General features: G+C 50.5%; 1 protein-coding gene across 1 annotated transcript in view; it reads right to left on the reverse strand.

The window, feature by feature from the left end:
• Nucleotides 1–11,794: 11,794 nt before the first annotated feature.
• The window catches only part of AGBL1 (ATP/GTP binding protein like 1), a 474,694-nt gene continuing 468,028 nt past the window's right edge, over nt 11,795–18,460 (reverse strand). The window contains exon 23 of the mRNA XM_036278149.1: nt 11,795–12,072. Coding sequence (XP_036134042.1) covers nt 11,871–12,072 — 202 coding nt within the window. The 3' untranslated portion in view covers nt 11,795–11,870. The remainder of the gene's footprint in view (nt 12,073–18,460) is intronic.

The following is an 18,460-nucleotide window of genomic DNA, read 5'->3' on the forward strand; positions in this document are numbered from 1 at the left end:
TGCAATATGAACAGACATTCTGTCTGAGCCTTAGATTTAACATGGGGCATCTACACCCCTGCTACAATCATAAAAATTGCATGGACTCCTGGCTGGGTGCTCAGTTGGTTAGATCATTGTCCTGATGGGCCAAGGTTGGGGGTTCGATCCCCAGTCAAGGGCACATACAAGGACCAACCAATGACTGCACCAATAAGTGGAACAACAAATCAATCTCGCTCTCAAAATCGCTACACAAAATTTTAATTGCATGGAAATTAAGTGCAATCATTGACATAGACAAAGGAAGAGAGGACCTGTATTGTATTTGTAAATGCTATGTTGCATCTTGGCGTATCATCTGAGCGGTGGATCCAGGAAGGTGTAATGAGACCACAGACTCGACGGGGAAAAGAAAGGATGTTCTGCCCAACTCACATGATCCGGTTCTGCTGCGTTTAGCTCTATGGCTCAGGGTCAGTGTTTGAGCCTCTAAGCCTCAATGAGCCAGTCCATACAATGGGAGCAAAAATATTGACCCTGAAGCTTTACAGTGAGCCTTTTACGAGACGATGGTATCGATAAACTGAAATCAGAAGGTGCTCAATCATGAAAGGTATTATAAAAAGACACGGCCACGCTCTCGTGGAGCAAAGCCTCCTTGCTGAGAAATGACACCCACGGGTGAGGCAGCAAACCCCACTTAATTTGAGGGTCACAGGTGACAGAACGGGGACAGCAGGAGTTTCGGGAGAAGACACTCAGATCTGGGGCAGTTTGAACTGGGCTCTGAAGGGAGGGAGAGAGAGAAGAAGAGACGAGCAGATGACACCGTGCTGGACAGCCTTCGGAGATGGCAGACCGTCCCCGTCGCCTGAACAGCTGGCCGTAGGACCACGGGTATTGGAAGATAAGCCTGGAAAAGCAGGCTGGGGTAGGGCTCAATTACGGGGGCCTCTGAATGTCAGGCTAATGCATCACACAGACACCTGAAGGAGACGTCTTTCCAATTCCCTTTCATCTGTCCCGAACCCACATCATTCAACAGCCCTAGTTATCCCCTGTCCTCATTCATCGTGGGCTCCGTTACCTGCTGCAAGGCAGAGACAAGGACTCAGGGGTGAGAGATGGCCATGTCGCCCCTCACGGGCGCTCAGCCCTCATAGCCTTGGCTCGGTCCCTCAGGTGAGCAGCCTCTGGCCCCGCCCTGCCGCGGTGCCCTGGCTGGGACACCTTTCCATTTTCTGCTTTCTACTTGTCACATGCTTTGAGGTTGAAAAAGGCTCTTCCTTGTCATTGAGGTCTTCTCTTAGAGCTCGGATAATACACAGATGCATGTTCCTCACGGTTCCCTAAACCCCGAACTCTCCATCTCTGGGCACGTCTCCGAACTGCATCTCACTGATCACGGCCTTCTAGAAATGCTCACTCCGCGCCTCTGTTTCTCGAGAGCAGTGGTTGCCAACCCTCCTCATGCCACGGCCCTTAATACAGCTCCTCGTGTTGTGCTGACCCCCAACCATGAAATCAGTTGCGTTGCTACTTCATAACTGTAATTTTGCTGCTGCTATGTCTTAGGCGACCCCTGTGCAAGGGGCGTCCGGCCCCCAAAGGGCTCGCGACCCACAGGTTGAGAACCGCTGGTCTAGAGTGTTCCACTATGAACCTTTTTATTTAGTTGTGTGTACATAATAAATGAAAAAATCGTTTTCGATTCCCTGTTTGATCACCGCGGATATTCTGTGTCACTCAGAGGTATAATTCAGAGCAGGCCATATATAAGGGCAGTAATTCAATGTTGTCTGTCTTCCTCCTTCAGTTTATGTATTACTTTTTTTTCTTTATTGATTTTAGAGAGAGAGGAAGGGAGAGAGAGGGAGATAAAAACATCGATGAGAGAAAATATTGATTGGCTGCCTCCTGCACACCCCCCACTGGGGATCAGGCCCACAATCTGGGCATGTGCCCTGACTGGGAATCGAACCAGTGACCTCTTGGTGCATGGGCCGATGCTCAACCACTGAGCCACACTGACCAGGCTCGTTTTTACTTTTTATAAAAAAAATTTCTGGGATTTGTTTCCTTGTTATGCCTTTTGTTATATGAACTGTATTCTTCCACTCTGATTTTACTGGTGAATTTCCCATGTCCCGTCTATGACCTATTAAGGGGTTTCAAAATAAAATATTAGAATTAAAATCAACTTTGTTCCATGTTTGTTAGCCTTTTTTTTTTCTTGAGAATTTCTGATTCGGAACTAGCCACCTGTTTATGGAGTTATTTTCATCACTGATCTACACCAGAAGGATGTAACCCAGCCAACGGGAGACTGAAAAATGATGTCAGTGCCCCATTTGTGACTAGCACTTTTGAATACGCTCAGATGCAGCAACCACTGGCTTATTAAGTCGCTTTCCTGCATGGACCTGAGCACCTGCACCGCACAGCCTATAATTCAGGGGGGAGGAAGAGCCCCAGGACATAAAGGTGTAAGTCTGTTTCATGATGTCACTGTTCTTTTTTTTTTCCCTTTAATTGATTTTAGAGAGGAAGGGAGAGGGAGAAAGAGATACAAACATCGATGACAGAGAACATCGATTGGCTGCCTCCTGCATGCCCCCCCCCTGGGGATCGGGCCCACAACCTGGGCATGTGCCCTGACCGGGAATCGAACCTGCGACCTCTTGGTGCATGGGTTGATGCTCAACCACTGAGCACACCAGCCAGACAAAATCCACATTGTCTTTAAAAACACTGCTCTTGACATCTGCTTCAGGGTCTGTGTCCCGTAATTCACACACATAGCCACCTGCACCGTCCACCCCCTGGGAGATCCCTTCAAAATGTTACACAGTATCTTCCTTTAAAAATAAGGGCGGGGGGGGCGAGGCTAGACAAAATTAAGATTAACAGGTACATGGGGGAATGACTAGGTCTTGATGAAGTTTGAAAATAAGATGCTGGAAAGTACAGATTCATTTCTTTTTTTATTGATTTTTAGAGGGAGAGAGGAAGGGAGGGGTGGAGGGAGGGAGGACGGAAAGGATGGGAAGGGGGCATAGATTTGTTGCTCCACTTATTGATGCATTCACTGGTTGCTTCTTGTATGTGCCCTGACCAGAGATCGAACTCACAACCTTAGCGTATTGGGACAGTGCTTTAACCAACTGAGCTACCCGGCCAGGGCCCGGATCCTTCTCTAAATGAATTTGGGGGAGAAAGTATGAAGGCAAGTTTGCCCCAAGGAAAGAAAAGAAAAATGATAAAGAAAGAAGCCACCGTGGTAAACGAGGATTATTTTCCCTCAGGAGCACCACCTGCTGAAGAACTTGGTAACACCCTCAGTTCAGACCCTAACTTGACCTCCCTCCTAGCTGCTTGCTTTGTACACACTACGGACTGTCGCTAAGACTTGGTCTTTCCATCTGCAAATTGGGGATAATCGTAGTTGCTGACTTCACAGGGATCTTGGCGATTAATAAACACTCAGCCCCCAAAACTGGTACGTGGTACGTGCCCACGGTAACTTGATGGATAAGCTCACCATGATTATTACTGTATTGTCATCATCTCCATATCCAAATGGCTGACACTTCCTAGCTCGAGCCTGGGGACCCCCCAGTCCAACTTGGGGGACTTCATGCTTCTGCCGAATTCCTTGGACAGCCTCTGCCCATAGGTGTTTGATCCCAAATGAACACCCCATCTTCCGTTCACATTAATACCACTAGAACCTGGCTCTTTGGGGTAGTGGACTTTCACTGAAGATTCCAGGGCACAAGGATGGGGTGAAGTCAGACCCCGCAGAACAGAAAACGACATAAGCATTAGACACCCCTTTTCTTACTTGGGGGGGTTTCCCACAAGCCCTCTTTTCTCCCTGGATTTGGGCCTCTGGCCATGTTGAGAAATCCCCCCATCTCCTTCTCTCCCCTTTCCCGCCCATGCATACACCCCAAATTGTTTCTACTTCATGCACAGAGAGTAGCTCTCAGGGTGTCACCCCAACAATGCCCACATTGCACAGCCCCAATTTCAATAAACCCTAAGGCACGGTGAGAACGGCAGTGGTCAGCCAGGTAGGCAGAGGTGATGGCCCTGTGCCACCCTGTCCAGCAATGGCTCATCCCCGGCACAGTCGCCCAGACCAGGGCGTGAAACCCGCTGCGTAACTCTCAGGCCCCTGCCCGTCGCGCCCCAAATCACCAGATCTGAAAGTCATTTCGATTGAAACCCTGAGCGTGTGGGAAGAGGAAGCCAGGCCCCCGGTGCTGAGAGACAAGGTCGTTGAGGGCAGCTGGCCAGTGGCCCACGCAGAGGCCCAGTGACAGCAGAGAGGCTGTTAAAGAGCCCTCTCCCTTGGAACAAGCAACAAAGACTCAGGGACGAGTGGGCGGGGCAACAGCGCCGCAGAGAGGCAAGGAGCCTGAGAAAGGGACCCACCTCTGCTGTGGGTGCGGCTGCTTTGACCCCCCAGGGTGGCCGCATGCGCCCCGATTTCAGGAGCACTTTTAATGCAAGAGTCCAGCCCCCCACCAGCTCACCACTGCAGGTAAAAGCCAGTGAGATCCTTCCTCGCCCCGTCCCCAAGTTTGCTGACTCAATCCATCCCCCTACCTTTGCATCGTCCCATTCATGTGGCTGTTTTGCCTTATTATTTATTTTTAGCCCTGATTTCGGAAGCTTTTATTCTGCTGGGCGCTGGCACCGCATCAACGGGATCCGTCTGGGCTCTGAAAAGATCATTGTGCGGGCCTGGCCTCGGGCCCTCCGGGGACAGAGCGCCAGTGTGAGCCACCTCCCGCGGGCCAGCCCGGGCCTGGTGGCATTCCCGACGGGCTGGCCAGCACCGCGTGGACCAATATGAGAAATAGAAATGACCTTGGATTTGAGCTGGCCCAGCCCCTCACTCTGGCGAAGAGATTCCGAGATCCAGAGAAATGGAGGCTTGTCCCCAGAGTCATACATGAAGTCCCAGAACGAGACAGACCCTTCATCCCTCAGCTAAGCCCCTTCCCCGTTTACGAGGGGGCTGGTTTAGGAAACAGAACTACAACTCCCCACATTTCAAGATGAGCACCGGCTCCATCGTCTGCAGTACATTTTTTTTTTTTCTTCCTTCTTCTGGATTTTGGATGCACTGACAGACAAGATAAAGAAACACAGAAAAGTCCAGAGCCTGGGTGGGAGCGTCTCTGATTGCAGCCGCGCACCCTGTGTTTTCTGGAAGAAACGCACAAAGCAGAAGCCAGGCTGGGCGAGCTGGTGCTGCCCGCCTCCTCCGATTGGCCGCGCGACAGCAGCAATGGAGAAGGGACATGCTTCAGCTCCCAGGACAATGGCCTCTTTGACTGGGGCTCTGCCGAACCAGAATGACAAGTGAGCGAGGAGAAGCAAGGCTGGGAGTCCATCGAAAGTTGTTTTACACTCTGTTTTATTAAAGTCAATGCATTTCCGGTCCTATGTGGGGCGCTGAGGTTTGCTTAATTATAGACGCCCAGGGTGAATGCTAATGGGACCCAAGGACAGTCCAGGAGCGGAAACCAAGGCCCTCTTCTGACCCCTACAGGCCATGAGGAGGACAACAGAAACCGCTCCGGGAACATTACAGAGCAGAGGCTGAGGGAGAGTCTCCTGCTGATGTTCTCAGTGAGCTAGACACAGGCTTCCGGCGGTTCTGCCCTCTACGCTGAATAGGTTACTGAGGCAACCGGCAGGAGCTCACTCTCAGGAGGCCCTTGGAGCGGAAATTAAGATCGGCATTCAGTACACATTGAATCAACGCCCTCCGTGACCTGGGCACAGTGCTAGGCCCTCAGGATAGAGCCGGGAACAAAAGCATCTTTGTTCTCCAAGAATTGACAGTCTGGTGGCAGGAGCCGGGGGGCGGGGTACAGAAAAGTCCACAGGCAATGCCATGCAACAAAACCTACGGTAAGAAACTCAGGGTCCAATCCCGGAAGACTACCTGGAGGAGGACACATGTACTCACACCACGAATGGAATTAGGTTACAGAAGTGGGAGCAAGGGTGGCAAAGAGGGGCTGGAACAGGAAGGGCCCAAGTCTCGGGTTCCATTCGCATTTTATCTTTAGGACCCTGGCAGGTCACTGAGCAGCAGCTACAGAAACAGATTCCAAACATCATCTGGAAGTACTGGGAAGAAAGGTTGGGGAAAAGCCAGAACAAAGGCGAGGAAAGCGGTGGGGAACCATGGCTGAAAAGCAGGGGAGAAGCAAACCCGAAGGAAGTAGTGGATAAATCCGAAGCAAAGCTAAGAATAAGGTTTGGCGAGACCGGTGAGCCCCCCGTTCGGTGAATATTTCATTGCCTGCCTCAGTGGGTCACTCACTGGCTGTGGGTAGGCCCACAGAGAAACAAAACTGCACAGAGTCCCATTTGATGATCAAGTTTAAGAATTTGGAGGCAGAGTCCGGCTGGTGTGGCTCAGTGGTTGAGCGTCGGCCCATGCATCAAGAGGTCACTGGTTCGATTCCCGGTCAGGGCACATGCCCAGGTTGTGGGCCTGATCCCCAGTGGGGAGCGTGCAGGAGGCAGCCAATCAGTGTTCTCTCTCATTGATGTTTTCATCTCTCTCCCTCTCCCTTCCTCTCTATCTAAAATGAATAAAGGAAAAAAATATATTAAAAAAAAGAATTTGGAGGCAGCGACTTTGGGGTGAGGATATAATGAGGCCCTGACTTTGAACATGCAGAGTTGGAAAAGGGGGTGAAGGCCAAGGGGCAGTGGAGCAGGGTGTCCAGGATGAGATGCTTCTATGTGACTGAAGGCGTGAAAACCACATTCTGCTTCCCTAGACACAGGGCATTGCCACGTGACCTCTAAATGCCCTTACAGGTCTTTGAAGAGACACTTTTCCTTGGAGAGCAGGTTCAGCTGCCAGACTGTCTGTGTTAAAATCATGACGCTGCCCTGGCCTGGTTGGTTCAGCGGTTAGAGTGTCGGCCTGCGGACCAGACAGTCGCGGGTTTGGTTCCCGCTAAGGGCATGTACCTCGGTTGTAGTCCGTCACCAGCCCCGGTTGGGGTCATGCGGGTGGCAACCAATTGATGTGTCCCTCTCACATTGATGTTTCTCTCTCTCTTTCTTTTTCCCTCTTGCTCTATCTGCAGATAAATGTAAAAATATCCTCAGGTGAGGATAAAAACTAAAAATAAAAAATCATGATGCTACTACTCACTAGCTGTCCAGTCTTAGGTAAGTCCTACCTTCTCATGTCTCAGCTTCTCCAGCTATGCAAGAAACACACAGGAAGCTTTCCTCACAGGGTTTGGTGTGAGGCCTCAAGATGATGACACATGCAAGGGTCTGAGACTCTTGTACACCGTACGTGTTCACATTCACACATGATAAGTTTCTTCATGACCGGAGCAGGCTTAAAATATACATGTGCGGGAGCACCTCCTTGTTCACATCACAGGCTGATGCAAGGGCACCCCCTTCTACCCCAAAGGCCCCCATTCGATGTCTGTGTGACGGTACAGCATGAAACACCACCGAGCTACCCCTGCCTTTATTTCTTTCTTTCTTTTAATCCTCACCAGAGGACAATTTTGCATTTATCTTCAGATAGAGTGGGAGGGAGCGAGGGAGGAAGAGAGAGAGAAACATGGATGTGAGAGAGACTCATTGATGTGAAAGGGACACATCGAGTGGCTGCCACCCACACAATCCCAACCGGGGCCAGGGCCAAAGTGCAACCCAGGTACGTGCCCTTAGCGGGAACCGAACCCGGGTCTCTCTGGTCTGCAGGCTGATGCTCTAACCGTTGAGCAACACTGGCCAGGGCTCCCTGCTTTCTGCTCCTGCTGACGGACTTGGCCTGCTGTGCGTGGGCTAGGGAACTCCAGCCCGGTTCCGACCCATCATGTTGGACAGTATGTAACATGATTTTAACTTACATAGAACTGTACCTTTTTAATTTCATCTACTGATTTCAGAGAGAGAGAGAGAGAGACATGGGTTTGCTTATTTAGGCATCCATGGGTTGATTCTTGCCACCATCCCGAGTCCCCCAGAAGGGTGACTCACGCCCAGCCACTTCATGGGAGCACCTTCTTTGGGCAGAGGCTCCCCTTGGGTCCGAAATCCACTCTGCAGCTCAACTACCCAGGCTGGGGAATAGAGGGCGCGTTCCCGATGGTCTCCACGTGGGAGGGTGATGTCACCTCGCTTGCGTTGGCCACGCTCATGGTGAGCTTGAGACTCAAGCATCAGGTTCCTTTCCGATGTCCTTTGTCCCAGCGGATGTTTTACAAGAGGCCCGGAAGAGCCGGCAGCCAATGGATGGACTTCTTGGGTTCTCGCTGACGGGACTGCACGCACCGGCCTGGTCGCCAGGCTGGCCCGATGCCCACGGAGATGCGCCCCTTCCCGGGCAGCTCCTGCACCCACGAGAGACTCTTCCACACCCTGTCCTCTAGTCTCACCGCTTTGTCTAAACATAAGCACAACGCAGGCCCGGCCAGGCCCCCCTGCTCCTCGACAAGCAAACCCTGCTCGGGGAACGTTCTTCCACGACAACCACCAGCTGGAGAGGCCGAGCTGTCCTGAGGCTGGCTGCACCCTGGAGAAATCCAGTTTCCCCTTCTGCAGCACAGACGGGCGCGAGATGGGCAACGGGGGGACTCAGGGGAAATGTAGGGGCTTTCTGTAAAACACTGCATGCCCAGGTTTGAGGCCGGGGAGAAGATGCACTTTAGAGCACCTTCCATGCGTCAAGGTGCAGGGAGAGAGGGAGACAGCAGCCGGCCAGGCCAGGCCTTGGAGGCTCTGTTCGCTGTGTACAGCAAGGGCAGCATAAAGGGGGAGGGATAAACCGTGCAACGGGCACAGGGGAGAGACTAGGTCCCTTGCTGGGTGATTAGGAAAGGTCTCACAGAAGAAAGGTGACATTCGAATGGGGTCTTGATACCCCCAGGCGATTTCATGAGAGATGCCTCTCAGAGACGGATGGAAATGTGCAAACACTTGGAAAAGCAAAGAGGCCATTTAGGAAGCTGTGGGGCTCAAGAATGAGGGGTGTGTGTGTGTGTGTGTGTGTGTGGACACGTGCATGTGTGCATGCTCACGCATGGTCATCAGTGTAATGAGATAAAAGGAAGCTATGGCCCACGGGAAGCTGATGACACCACCGAAGACCAGAACTTGAGTCTGCAGAGGAGATTGGGGCCACACTGTGAAGGGATCGGGGACGGGTCCAGACTTACTCCTGCGGGAACCACAGAGCCTGGAGGGTCTTGCCACGGGGAAGAGCCATGAATAGTCCGCAGATGCCTCCCTGGGGATGGTGGACGCATGATCCTCAGCAGATCACAAGAAGACTTATGCTTCTCTACCCACCTCAGGACCATCCTCGGGGTGAAAGAGGTGAGCTCCCCACTTTTTTGCTTATCAAAGAAGGTGCACAGGCTACTCAGGAACCTGCAGGCCCTCCTGCTATGCAGAGCGCCAGACAGCGGGGAGGGGGCACCTGTGCACACGGCCTGGCCCCAACTCACGTCTTAGACTCTCATCCGCTCTGGGCGGCTTGCACCGACCTGCTTCCCACTACCGCGGACAGCTGCCGCACTTCTTGTGCGACCTCATTTGGCTTCCAATTTGGTTGAACCCATTTCTCAGAACAGTTCACCGCAGTGGTTTGGCCCCCAGCGGACACACCTGGCCGGGCTGAAGAGCCACTCCTGGGACGACCTAGTGTGCGTCTGCAAGTCGGCTCGCCCCACGCCCAGACTGAAGACTGACCGATGAGGGGTGACACAGAATGTCCTTCCGGCCCGGTGGGACGGGATGGCAGTGTGCTCGCTCTCCTATCCCCCTGCTCCCTCCAAGCAAACGCCTTCTCAGCTGTCTGGGACCAGGTCCCCAGTCACGTGGCACAACTCTCCTTTCTCTGCTTCTTTCCTGGATGTGTCCCCAGCTTCTGGGAGTCCCCTCCATCTGGACATCCAACAGGCCCCCAGTTGTCAGCATAGCCCCACACTGCCCTCATTGTCCCTCATTTCACCGCAAACCTGCTGCTCTTCAACTGTGATAGTGCACCCAGCCGGTGTGGCTCAGTGGTTGAGCGTCGACCCCATGCACCAGGAGGTCGCCAGTTCGATTCCCGGTCAGGGCACATGCCCAGGTTGTGGGCCGATCCCCAGTGGGGGGCATGTAGAAGGCGGCCAATCGATGTTCTCTCTCATCCATGTTTCTCTCTCTCTCTCCCTTCCTCTCTAAATAAAAATATGATCATACCACACCCAGGGTGCCGACTCAGACTATTTAACAACCAGCATAGCAGGGGCGTCCAGCAGTCAGAAACCACCGTGCGCTGGTACTGCTGATACTGATGCCCGCCTGCTGCCATCGGTCCTGGACAGGCCTCTTCTGGGAACCCCGTGACCTCGGCACAGACGGAATCAAGTTCAGCCTCTGCATCCCGGCACGTCACAAGCTGCTCCATCCCATCGATGTCCGTCTTTCCCGTTTCAACGTCTGCCCCTCTCCTCCTCTCCTCCCATATAAACACGTCACAGCAAACATTTTATTCCTCACTGACCCCGGCACAGGGTCTTCACACACTCTTCCCAGTTCCTAGTATGTCTGTGCCTTTCTTTTTAGGAGGAAACTCTAGCTCAGCCGTCAAGAAGCACCGAAGTCATCATGTTCCTGGGGAGGCCTTCCCCGCCTTGGATTCGGTGACCCCGCGTGATGCTCTGTCCCCCCGCGTGATGCTCTGTCCCGCTCCACATTCTCATCCAGTAGCTGCTGCATTAAAATAAAATGTTTTCTGTTCATCTCTCCCACCGAACTGTGAGACAAGGACACAAAGTGTCTTTTCGCTTTACATCTTTGGAGCTGATTAAAGCGCACGACCTGTGGCAGGTGCAGAGTATGTATTTGTTACATCGACGAATTGATACACAGTCCCAGTTGTTGGCTTTTCCTGGACATGCCACCTAGAAATTCACCTGTCCCGGTCACTTCCTCTCAGAAACATACTAGAAGACTAGAAGGTAGTAGCACAGATCATTGGGGCGCAGGTGTAAATGGGGGAGCGTGAATTAGTATCATTGCTGCCCCTCCCAGAATTGATCTCTGCAACAATGTTATCTTCTTGACTTTCGGAGCCCATGAGAGAGCAACAGTGTTAAACTATCCTCTGTGTAAGAGCAGAAATAGCAACCATACGGGAAGGGAGCTGTAGGCTCGGATTGGAACTGTGTCTCGTTCTTTTCCTTAGACCTCGTATGCATGTTACGGGAATCTGAAGGCCCCAGTACCAAGGATGGATGTGTGATTCCGGACTAGAGCAAGGGAATTTGGGCTGAAAAGGTGCCTCCAGCTCTGGCTGGTTTGGCTCAGCGGTTAGAGCATTGGCCTGCGGTCCAGAGAGTCCTGGGTTCGGTTCCCACTAAGGGCACGTACCTCGGTTGCAGTTTGTCCCCGGCCCCGGTTGGGGTCATGTGGGTGGCAACCCCTTGATGTATCTCTCTCACATCGATGTTTCTCTCTCTCCTTCTCCTCCTCCCTCTCCTCCTCCCGCTCTATCTGAAGATAAATGCAAAAATGTCCTCGGGTGAGGATAAAAAATTGGGGGGAAAAAAGGTGCAATAACAACTCCTCACACCACAGCACACATGCCTTGCTCCTAGGTCCTGGGTCTAAACTGTGACACAATGTTGCTCTGCGAACTAGGTATGTGAAGGAATATAACGATACAGTAGCCAGTCTCCACAAGTAGTGAAACTACAACAAAAGCTGGAAATGGGGTCGCTGAGCTCACAGGGGCTGGCTTTTTGTCCCTACACGCGTGCGTGTCTGATGGCGGAGGACACGGTCCTAGTCCAGTGGCTGCGGGCACGGAAGTCGCCATGAACCTGGGGCTACGGGCCGGCTCCTCGTCCCTGTCCCGGCCCCTCCTCTTCCTCCTCGCCCTCGTCGGGGTGGGAGGCCCACTCCCGGATCTGCCGGTCCAGCTCAGAGCACCTCTCTTCCTGGTCGGAACCGCCGTCTGTACTGTAATCGATCTCCTCCATGCAGGGGGGCTCATCGTCCAGCTCGGGGGTGACGCCGCCGCTGCTGCGTCTGCCGTGGGTCCCCGTGCCACGTGGACAAGAAAGAAAGGAGAAGAAGGAAGGGAGGGGGACCGGGAGGAGACATACAGAGGGGAGGGGGACACAGACAGAGGGGAAATGGAGAGAGGAAGAGGAAAGAAAAGTTACCCACAGGAAGGAACGTGTACAAAGAAGTCAGAAGGAAGAGCGAGCCTCAGCTTTGAGGGGGCCGCTCCGGAGCGCCCATCCGGCCCTAGCGGGGGACACAGCCCCTGCCCTCAACCCCTCCCCGACACAGAGGAAGGAAATCTCACACCCAGGCTCCCTGTTCCTCTGCGCACAGTGTGCAGCCTCAGTCCGACCAGGCGGCTTCCGGCCACAGACGTGGACGAGACCTTCGGGGTTCTTTGGGCTCAAAGTGGACGCTCAGAGGCGGCCACCGCCTGGAGGTCCGAGGTGGCGGTGCGTCCACTCCAGGAAACGACGGGATTGGGGTTGGGGTAGGTAGGACTCGGAATCCCTCCTGCCCCCCACGCTAACAGCATGAGTCCTGTGGCCTAGCTCTCCTCCATCACGATGGATGGTTTATTGGAATTAGAAAATGAATCCAGGTCGAAACTCAGAGATGAGAGAGCAAGTGGGGAGACAGCGTTCTCCCCTGTGCGCTCCCCCAGCCTCCCCCACCTCCCTTCAGTCACTCAGAAATGGAGCAGGAGCTGGGGGGACCGGGGAGAGATCGAGGGGGCGGCAGGAGTAGAGAACAAACCTTGACTGTGGGATGTGAACAAGGGGGTACCCTCCAAGGAACTGTATCTCCCGCAATGCAGGCGGTCCCTCCTTTCCTGAAGACATTCTCATCACCCCCACTTAGGACTGAACCCCTCAGGATCAACAGCGTGCTGGGGCCCTGCTCGGTGACTTATTGAAGGCAAGCAGCTCAGAAATCAGACGGAGCCGTCCACCCACCTGCCTGCCATCAACAGGGAAAATGGGTCATCAATGGTGTGGGTACACGTCAGCTCGGGAAACGGACCAGGGGCCGGTCTCCTAATTGCCCACTGATGGAGGGGAGCTGCGCCCAGGCTCTCCGGGGCCCCGTACCCCGATCGGTCTGGCGGGGGGAGGGGGCGCTGGCTGAGCGAGAAGGGGGAGCCCTGTGAAGCTGTTTCCATGGCACCGGGGCATTGCATTATCACACTCTCCAGGCTGAACTGTGGGCGATAAGGAAACCGAGTCAAGGGACGCGAGCGCTGCTTCGGCTGCAGCCTGAGCCCCCGTCAGCAAGGACACGGAGTGCCTGAGACTTAACTGTCACCATGCTGGGTGACGCGAGCTGACAGTGCCGTGTCATGTGACAGACCTGGGGGTAAAGCCTGGCTGCAGGACCCTGGAAAAGCCCCCTGACCTCACAGTCCTATCTCAAGAGGGGGGCATACCGAAAAACAAAAACAAAACACAACACAGAGGGCTGTCTAGCAGCGGGTCCCCAAATAAAGGCGGCTGACACATTTTAATCCCGCCGTTCCACCGTGGGGACGAGAGACGGTAAAAGGAGAACACGCGTCGCGGTCTGCTGCTCCTCACCTGGGCTATCGCAAGAGCTAAAGAACCATCCAGATGGGCACTGCCAACAGCTTCTCTAAGCCACAGCTTCTGCCGTGCCAGGTACAGAGTCAGAAGCTGGCAACGGGTCCCACTGCTGGTCAGTGCCCCGTGGGCATCACCGGACGGGCTTCCCTACAGGGTCCAGTTGGCAGGAGCCCAGAAGCAAACAAGAGGTGGTCTTCCCCCCACGGGGCCCGGCCCCTCCTCCGCTGCGGGCTCGTGCCGTCACCAGGGACATGCTGGGGTCCCGCCACAGCGACGCGGTCCTCCTCCAAACACAGCGGACTAAACGTTTCCCGAGGCTTTAGTCACGTCACTGGTTTCTCACACCTGAAACAATTCCAACTCTTCCACATCCAACTAAATGAGACACTTTTTTAAAGTCTCTCTTAGCCCGGCCGGTGTGGCTCAGTGGCTGAGCATCGACTCATGCACCAGGAGGTCGCCGGTTCGATTCCCGGTCAGGGCACATGCCCAGGTTGTGGGCCTGATCCCCAGTGGGGGGCATGCAGGAGGCGGCCAGTCAATGTTCTCTCTCATCGATGTTTTCTTCTCTCTCTCCCTCTCCCTTCCTCTCTTTCTAAAATCAATCAATAAATGAAGCGTATCTTAATTTCTACCAAATGTCTACTTTGATAACTTCATCTCCAATTGCAATGTTCCTCCCGCACTTGTCAATCTTTACATATTCCCTTAACTCGCTTGGATCCTTAGTGTGTACAGTCTGATTGAGAACGAGGCCCATGCCTCTGTCGGCTTCTGGTGCACGTGACCTTATGGAGCACGGGAACGCGTGCAGACGTACCACCCACACGTGCCAGACTGAACCCGTAACAGGAATGTATGCAGATAAATCTATATCTTGGGCCAACTTTTGGGGGAATTGCATTTTTTTATATCCTTTTTAAAGGTTTTATATTAGTGCATTTTTGGGGTTTTTCTCAAATATGTTGTCCTCTAGCATTAAAATATACAAATACATGTAATATATAATATAAATGTGATAAGTAATAAATACATAAAATATAATAAACAGTCATAATGTGTGATAAATCATATAGTGTACATATTTATGTTGTGTATGCACTATGTATGTATACATATGTGCATATATGTATATATGTATGGTAATATATATGTATATATGTATGCATCTCAGTATATATATTCATATCTTTATAGAGAACCATGTGGCCATGAGTCACAGAACAAGTTTTGTGCAAGGCAGTGGCCCGGCATGTATGACAGTGGTCCTATAACATTGTAATGGGAGCTGAACACTTGCTGTTGCCTAGTGACATTCTAGCCAAGGCAGCACCCCGGAAAATGCATTGCTCACACGTCTGTGGTGACGCTGGTGGGAATAACCCTTGAAGTCATCACCAGGACAAAGGACGTGAGCAGGGACACAGAAGGGTATATGATGATGAAAATGTCAACACACGTCCTGGCCAGTTTGGCTCCATGGTTAGAGTGGTCAGTGAACTGAAGGGTCGTAGATTTGATTCCTGGTCAAAGGCACGTACCTGGCTTGAAGGTTCGATCCCTGGCCCCGGTTGGGGTCATGCGGGAGGCAACTGATGATGTGTCTCTCGCGTCGATGTTTTTTCTCTCTCTCTCTCTCTCTCTCTCCCCCTCTGCCTTCCACTCTCTCCAAAATAAATAACTTAAATTTAAAAAATTTTAAATGTCAACACGACAAGGGGGTACAGCACCCCTGTATGCAGATGCTCAGACAGAACTGCAGAATATGAGAGCGGAGACCAAGAGAGCAGAGAATTAAACAAATCTGTCATTAGAGCTCAAGACGTCAACTCTCCTTTCTCAACAGATGACTAAGCAACTCGACAGAACATCAGCAACAACACCGTCAACCAACAAGATGGAATTGACATGTAGCGGCTACCTCACCCAGTAACAGCAGAAGGCAGATTTTTTTCCCCCATGTGCATGGGACAGAGACCAGGACAGACCATTTTCTGAGTCGTAAATGAGCCGCATTTAGAAGTGAAACTGTGTGGTGTGTCGATTCCACAACGGAATCAAGCTAAAAATAAAATAAGAAAAAGATGAGCCCTGGCTGGTGAGCTCAGTGGTTAGAGGGTCGCCCCACAGACCAAAGAGTCGCGGGTTCGATTCCGATCAAGGGCACGTACCTCAATGGTGGTTCATCCCGGCCCTGGTTGGGGTCATGCAGCGGGCAGCTGGTCAGTGTGTCTCTATCACATTGATGTTTCTCTCCCTCCCTCCCACTCTATCTGAACAAAAATGGAAAAATATCCATGGGTGAGGATTAGAAAAACAAACAAACACACAAAAAAGAAAAAAAAAGGTCCAAACACTTGCAAAATTAATAAAAACACTTCTAAATTATTCAGGGGGTTCAAGAGGATATCTTACCAAAAAGTAAAAGAAAAAGAAAAAACTGGTTGAACTGAGTGGAAATAAAAACAAAATGTCAAAATTCAAGGGACCGGATAGAACTCTGGATGGACACTCTCACATTGGTTTCTCTCTCTCTCTGTCCCTCCCTCCCACTCTATCTGAAAAAAAATCAATGGAAAAATATCCTCGGGTAAAGATTTCAAAGAAACTCTCTAAAAAGATATCTAGGTCCAGATGTTTTCACTGGAGAATTCCACATGATTAAAGAAGAATTAACACCAATTCTATACTATCTCCTCCGGAAAACAAAGGCAGGAAAACGTTTCATTCATTTTATGAGTCAAGTAAAATCTTGATCCTAAAACCAAGCAAAGACACCGACTACAGACCCATATCCCTCGCGAATATAAATGTAACATCCATATCAAACTATTAGCAAATTGAACTCAGGGTTATATAAAAACAATCACGCACCCTGACCAAGTGGAGTTAATTCCAGGGATACAAGACTTGTTCAAGATTCAAAAATCAATCAATGCAGCCTACTAATACAGACGTATCACGTGATCAAATGCTTTTGCGCAGAAGTGATTTGAAGAAATGAGACACCCGTGAATAATAAAAACTCTCAGAAAAGATAATAAGCAAGGGAAGCTATCGCTGCTTGATAAAGAACATCTAAAAAATCCTACAGCTGATAGTATAATTAATGGTAAAAAACAAACAAACAAAAAAAAACGGATGCTTTTCCCTATAAATGTCTGCTTTCACGTTGCTGTCACCAGCACAGGACTGAAAGCAAAAGGTAAAACTATCTCTATTTGAGAATGCGCAAGAACAACAATAAAAGGTTAAAAAATAACGCCTAGAACTCAAAGTGAGCTCAGTGAGGTCACAGGTTACAAGATTAACATAAAAAGTCGGTGCTAACAGTGACCATGTAACATCACTAAACATTAATTTTATTTATTTATTATATATGTATATAAATACACATATTTTATATATATATCTATAAATATACATACACATATATTTTTTAAAGGCTTAAAATTTTTTAAAGGTTTAAAATTTATTGATTTTTTTTAGAGCAAGAGGAAGAGAGAGGGAGAGAGATAGAAACATCAATGAGAGAAAACATCAATGGCCGCCTCCTGCACGCCCCCCACTGGGGATCGGGCCCACAACCTGGGCATGTGCCCTGACCGGGAATCAAACTGATGACCTCTTGGTGCAGGGGTCGACGCTCAACCACTGAGCCACGCTGGCCGGGCTCACTAAACATTTATACTCACTCAACAAAAATGAAATACTTGGGTGTTAACTGAATTAAACATATACCATACTTGTATGCTAAAAAGATATATTAAAAGCTGATGATAAAAGTCAAAGAAAGTGTAAATAAATGGAGAAACATATCTAGCGTAGAGGACTCAACATCGTGAAGGTGTCAATTCCCCCAAACTGACATACAAATTTAACACAATTCATATTGAAATTCCCAAAGGATTTTAGTAGATCCAGACAAGATGATCCTAAAATTTATATGGAAAGGCACAGGGAATAAAAATGGCTCAAATAATTTTGAAAACAAGAGCAGAGTGGGAGGAACCACTCTACCCAACTTCAAGACTTAGTATGTAGCTGCAATAAACGAAACTGTATGATTATGTATGTAGATCACTAGGACAAAACAGAGAATCCAGACATATATCCACACAAGGAAAAACAACTGAATTTTGACAACAGTACAAAAGCAACTCAACCACCAGGGAAGTTGTGGGGGAGCGGAGAGAAGGGAGGAATATTCTCATCAGGGCACAAGGAATCACTTCAGCACAGTAGGACCACAGGGAGGGCAGGCATGATTACTTTCCCGTGACACACACAACTAATCAGAGAAATTGTCTTTGCATGAGGAGGGAGAGAAGAAAGAGAACAAATTAAGATTTGCAGCTACTTATTTTATTTTTATTATTTTTTTCTTTATTGATTTTAGAGAGAGAGGAAGGGAGAGGGAGAGAGAGATAGAAATCGACGAGAGAGATCATCAACTGGCCGCCTCCTGCACGCCCCCCACTGGGGATCGGGCCCACAACCTGGGCATGTGCCCTGACCGGGAATCGAACCGGCGACCTCTTGGTGCAGGGGTCGATGCTCAACCACTGAGCCACACCGGCCGGGCTGCAGCTATGTGAACTAATAATAATACTTATTAGTTCACATAGCAGAGTGGAGAAGAGAAATACTATATCTTATATTTCCAAGGCTTTTTTCCTTGGTATTCTGCCCATCCTCATTCATTCATTCATTCAATTATTTAGTTATCAACTATATAGTCAGCACCTTACATTTTTATAGCTTAACCAATAAATCAAAGTTGATTAAAAATTACAGAAACCATAATCGCATTTAAGCAACAAGAATTA

This window comes from Molossus molossus, unplaced genomic scaffold, assembly GCF_014108415.1.
Source record: "Molossus molossus isolate mMolMol1 unplaced genomic scaffold, mMolMol1.p scaffold_m16_p_24, whole genome shotgun sequence".
NCBI lineage: Eukaryota > Metazoa > Chordata > Mammalia > Chiroptera > Molossidae > Molossus > Molossus molossus.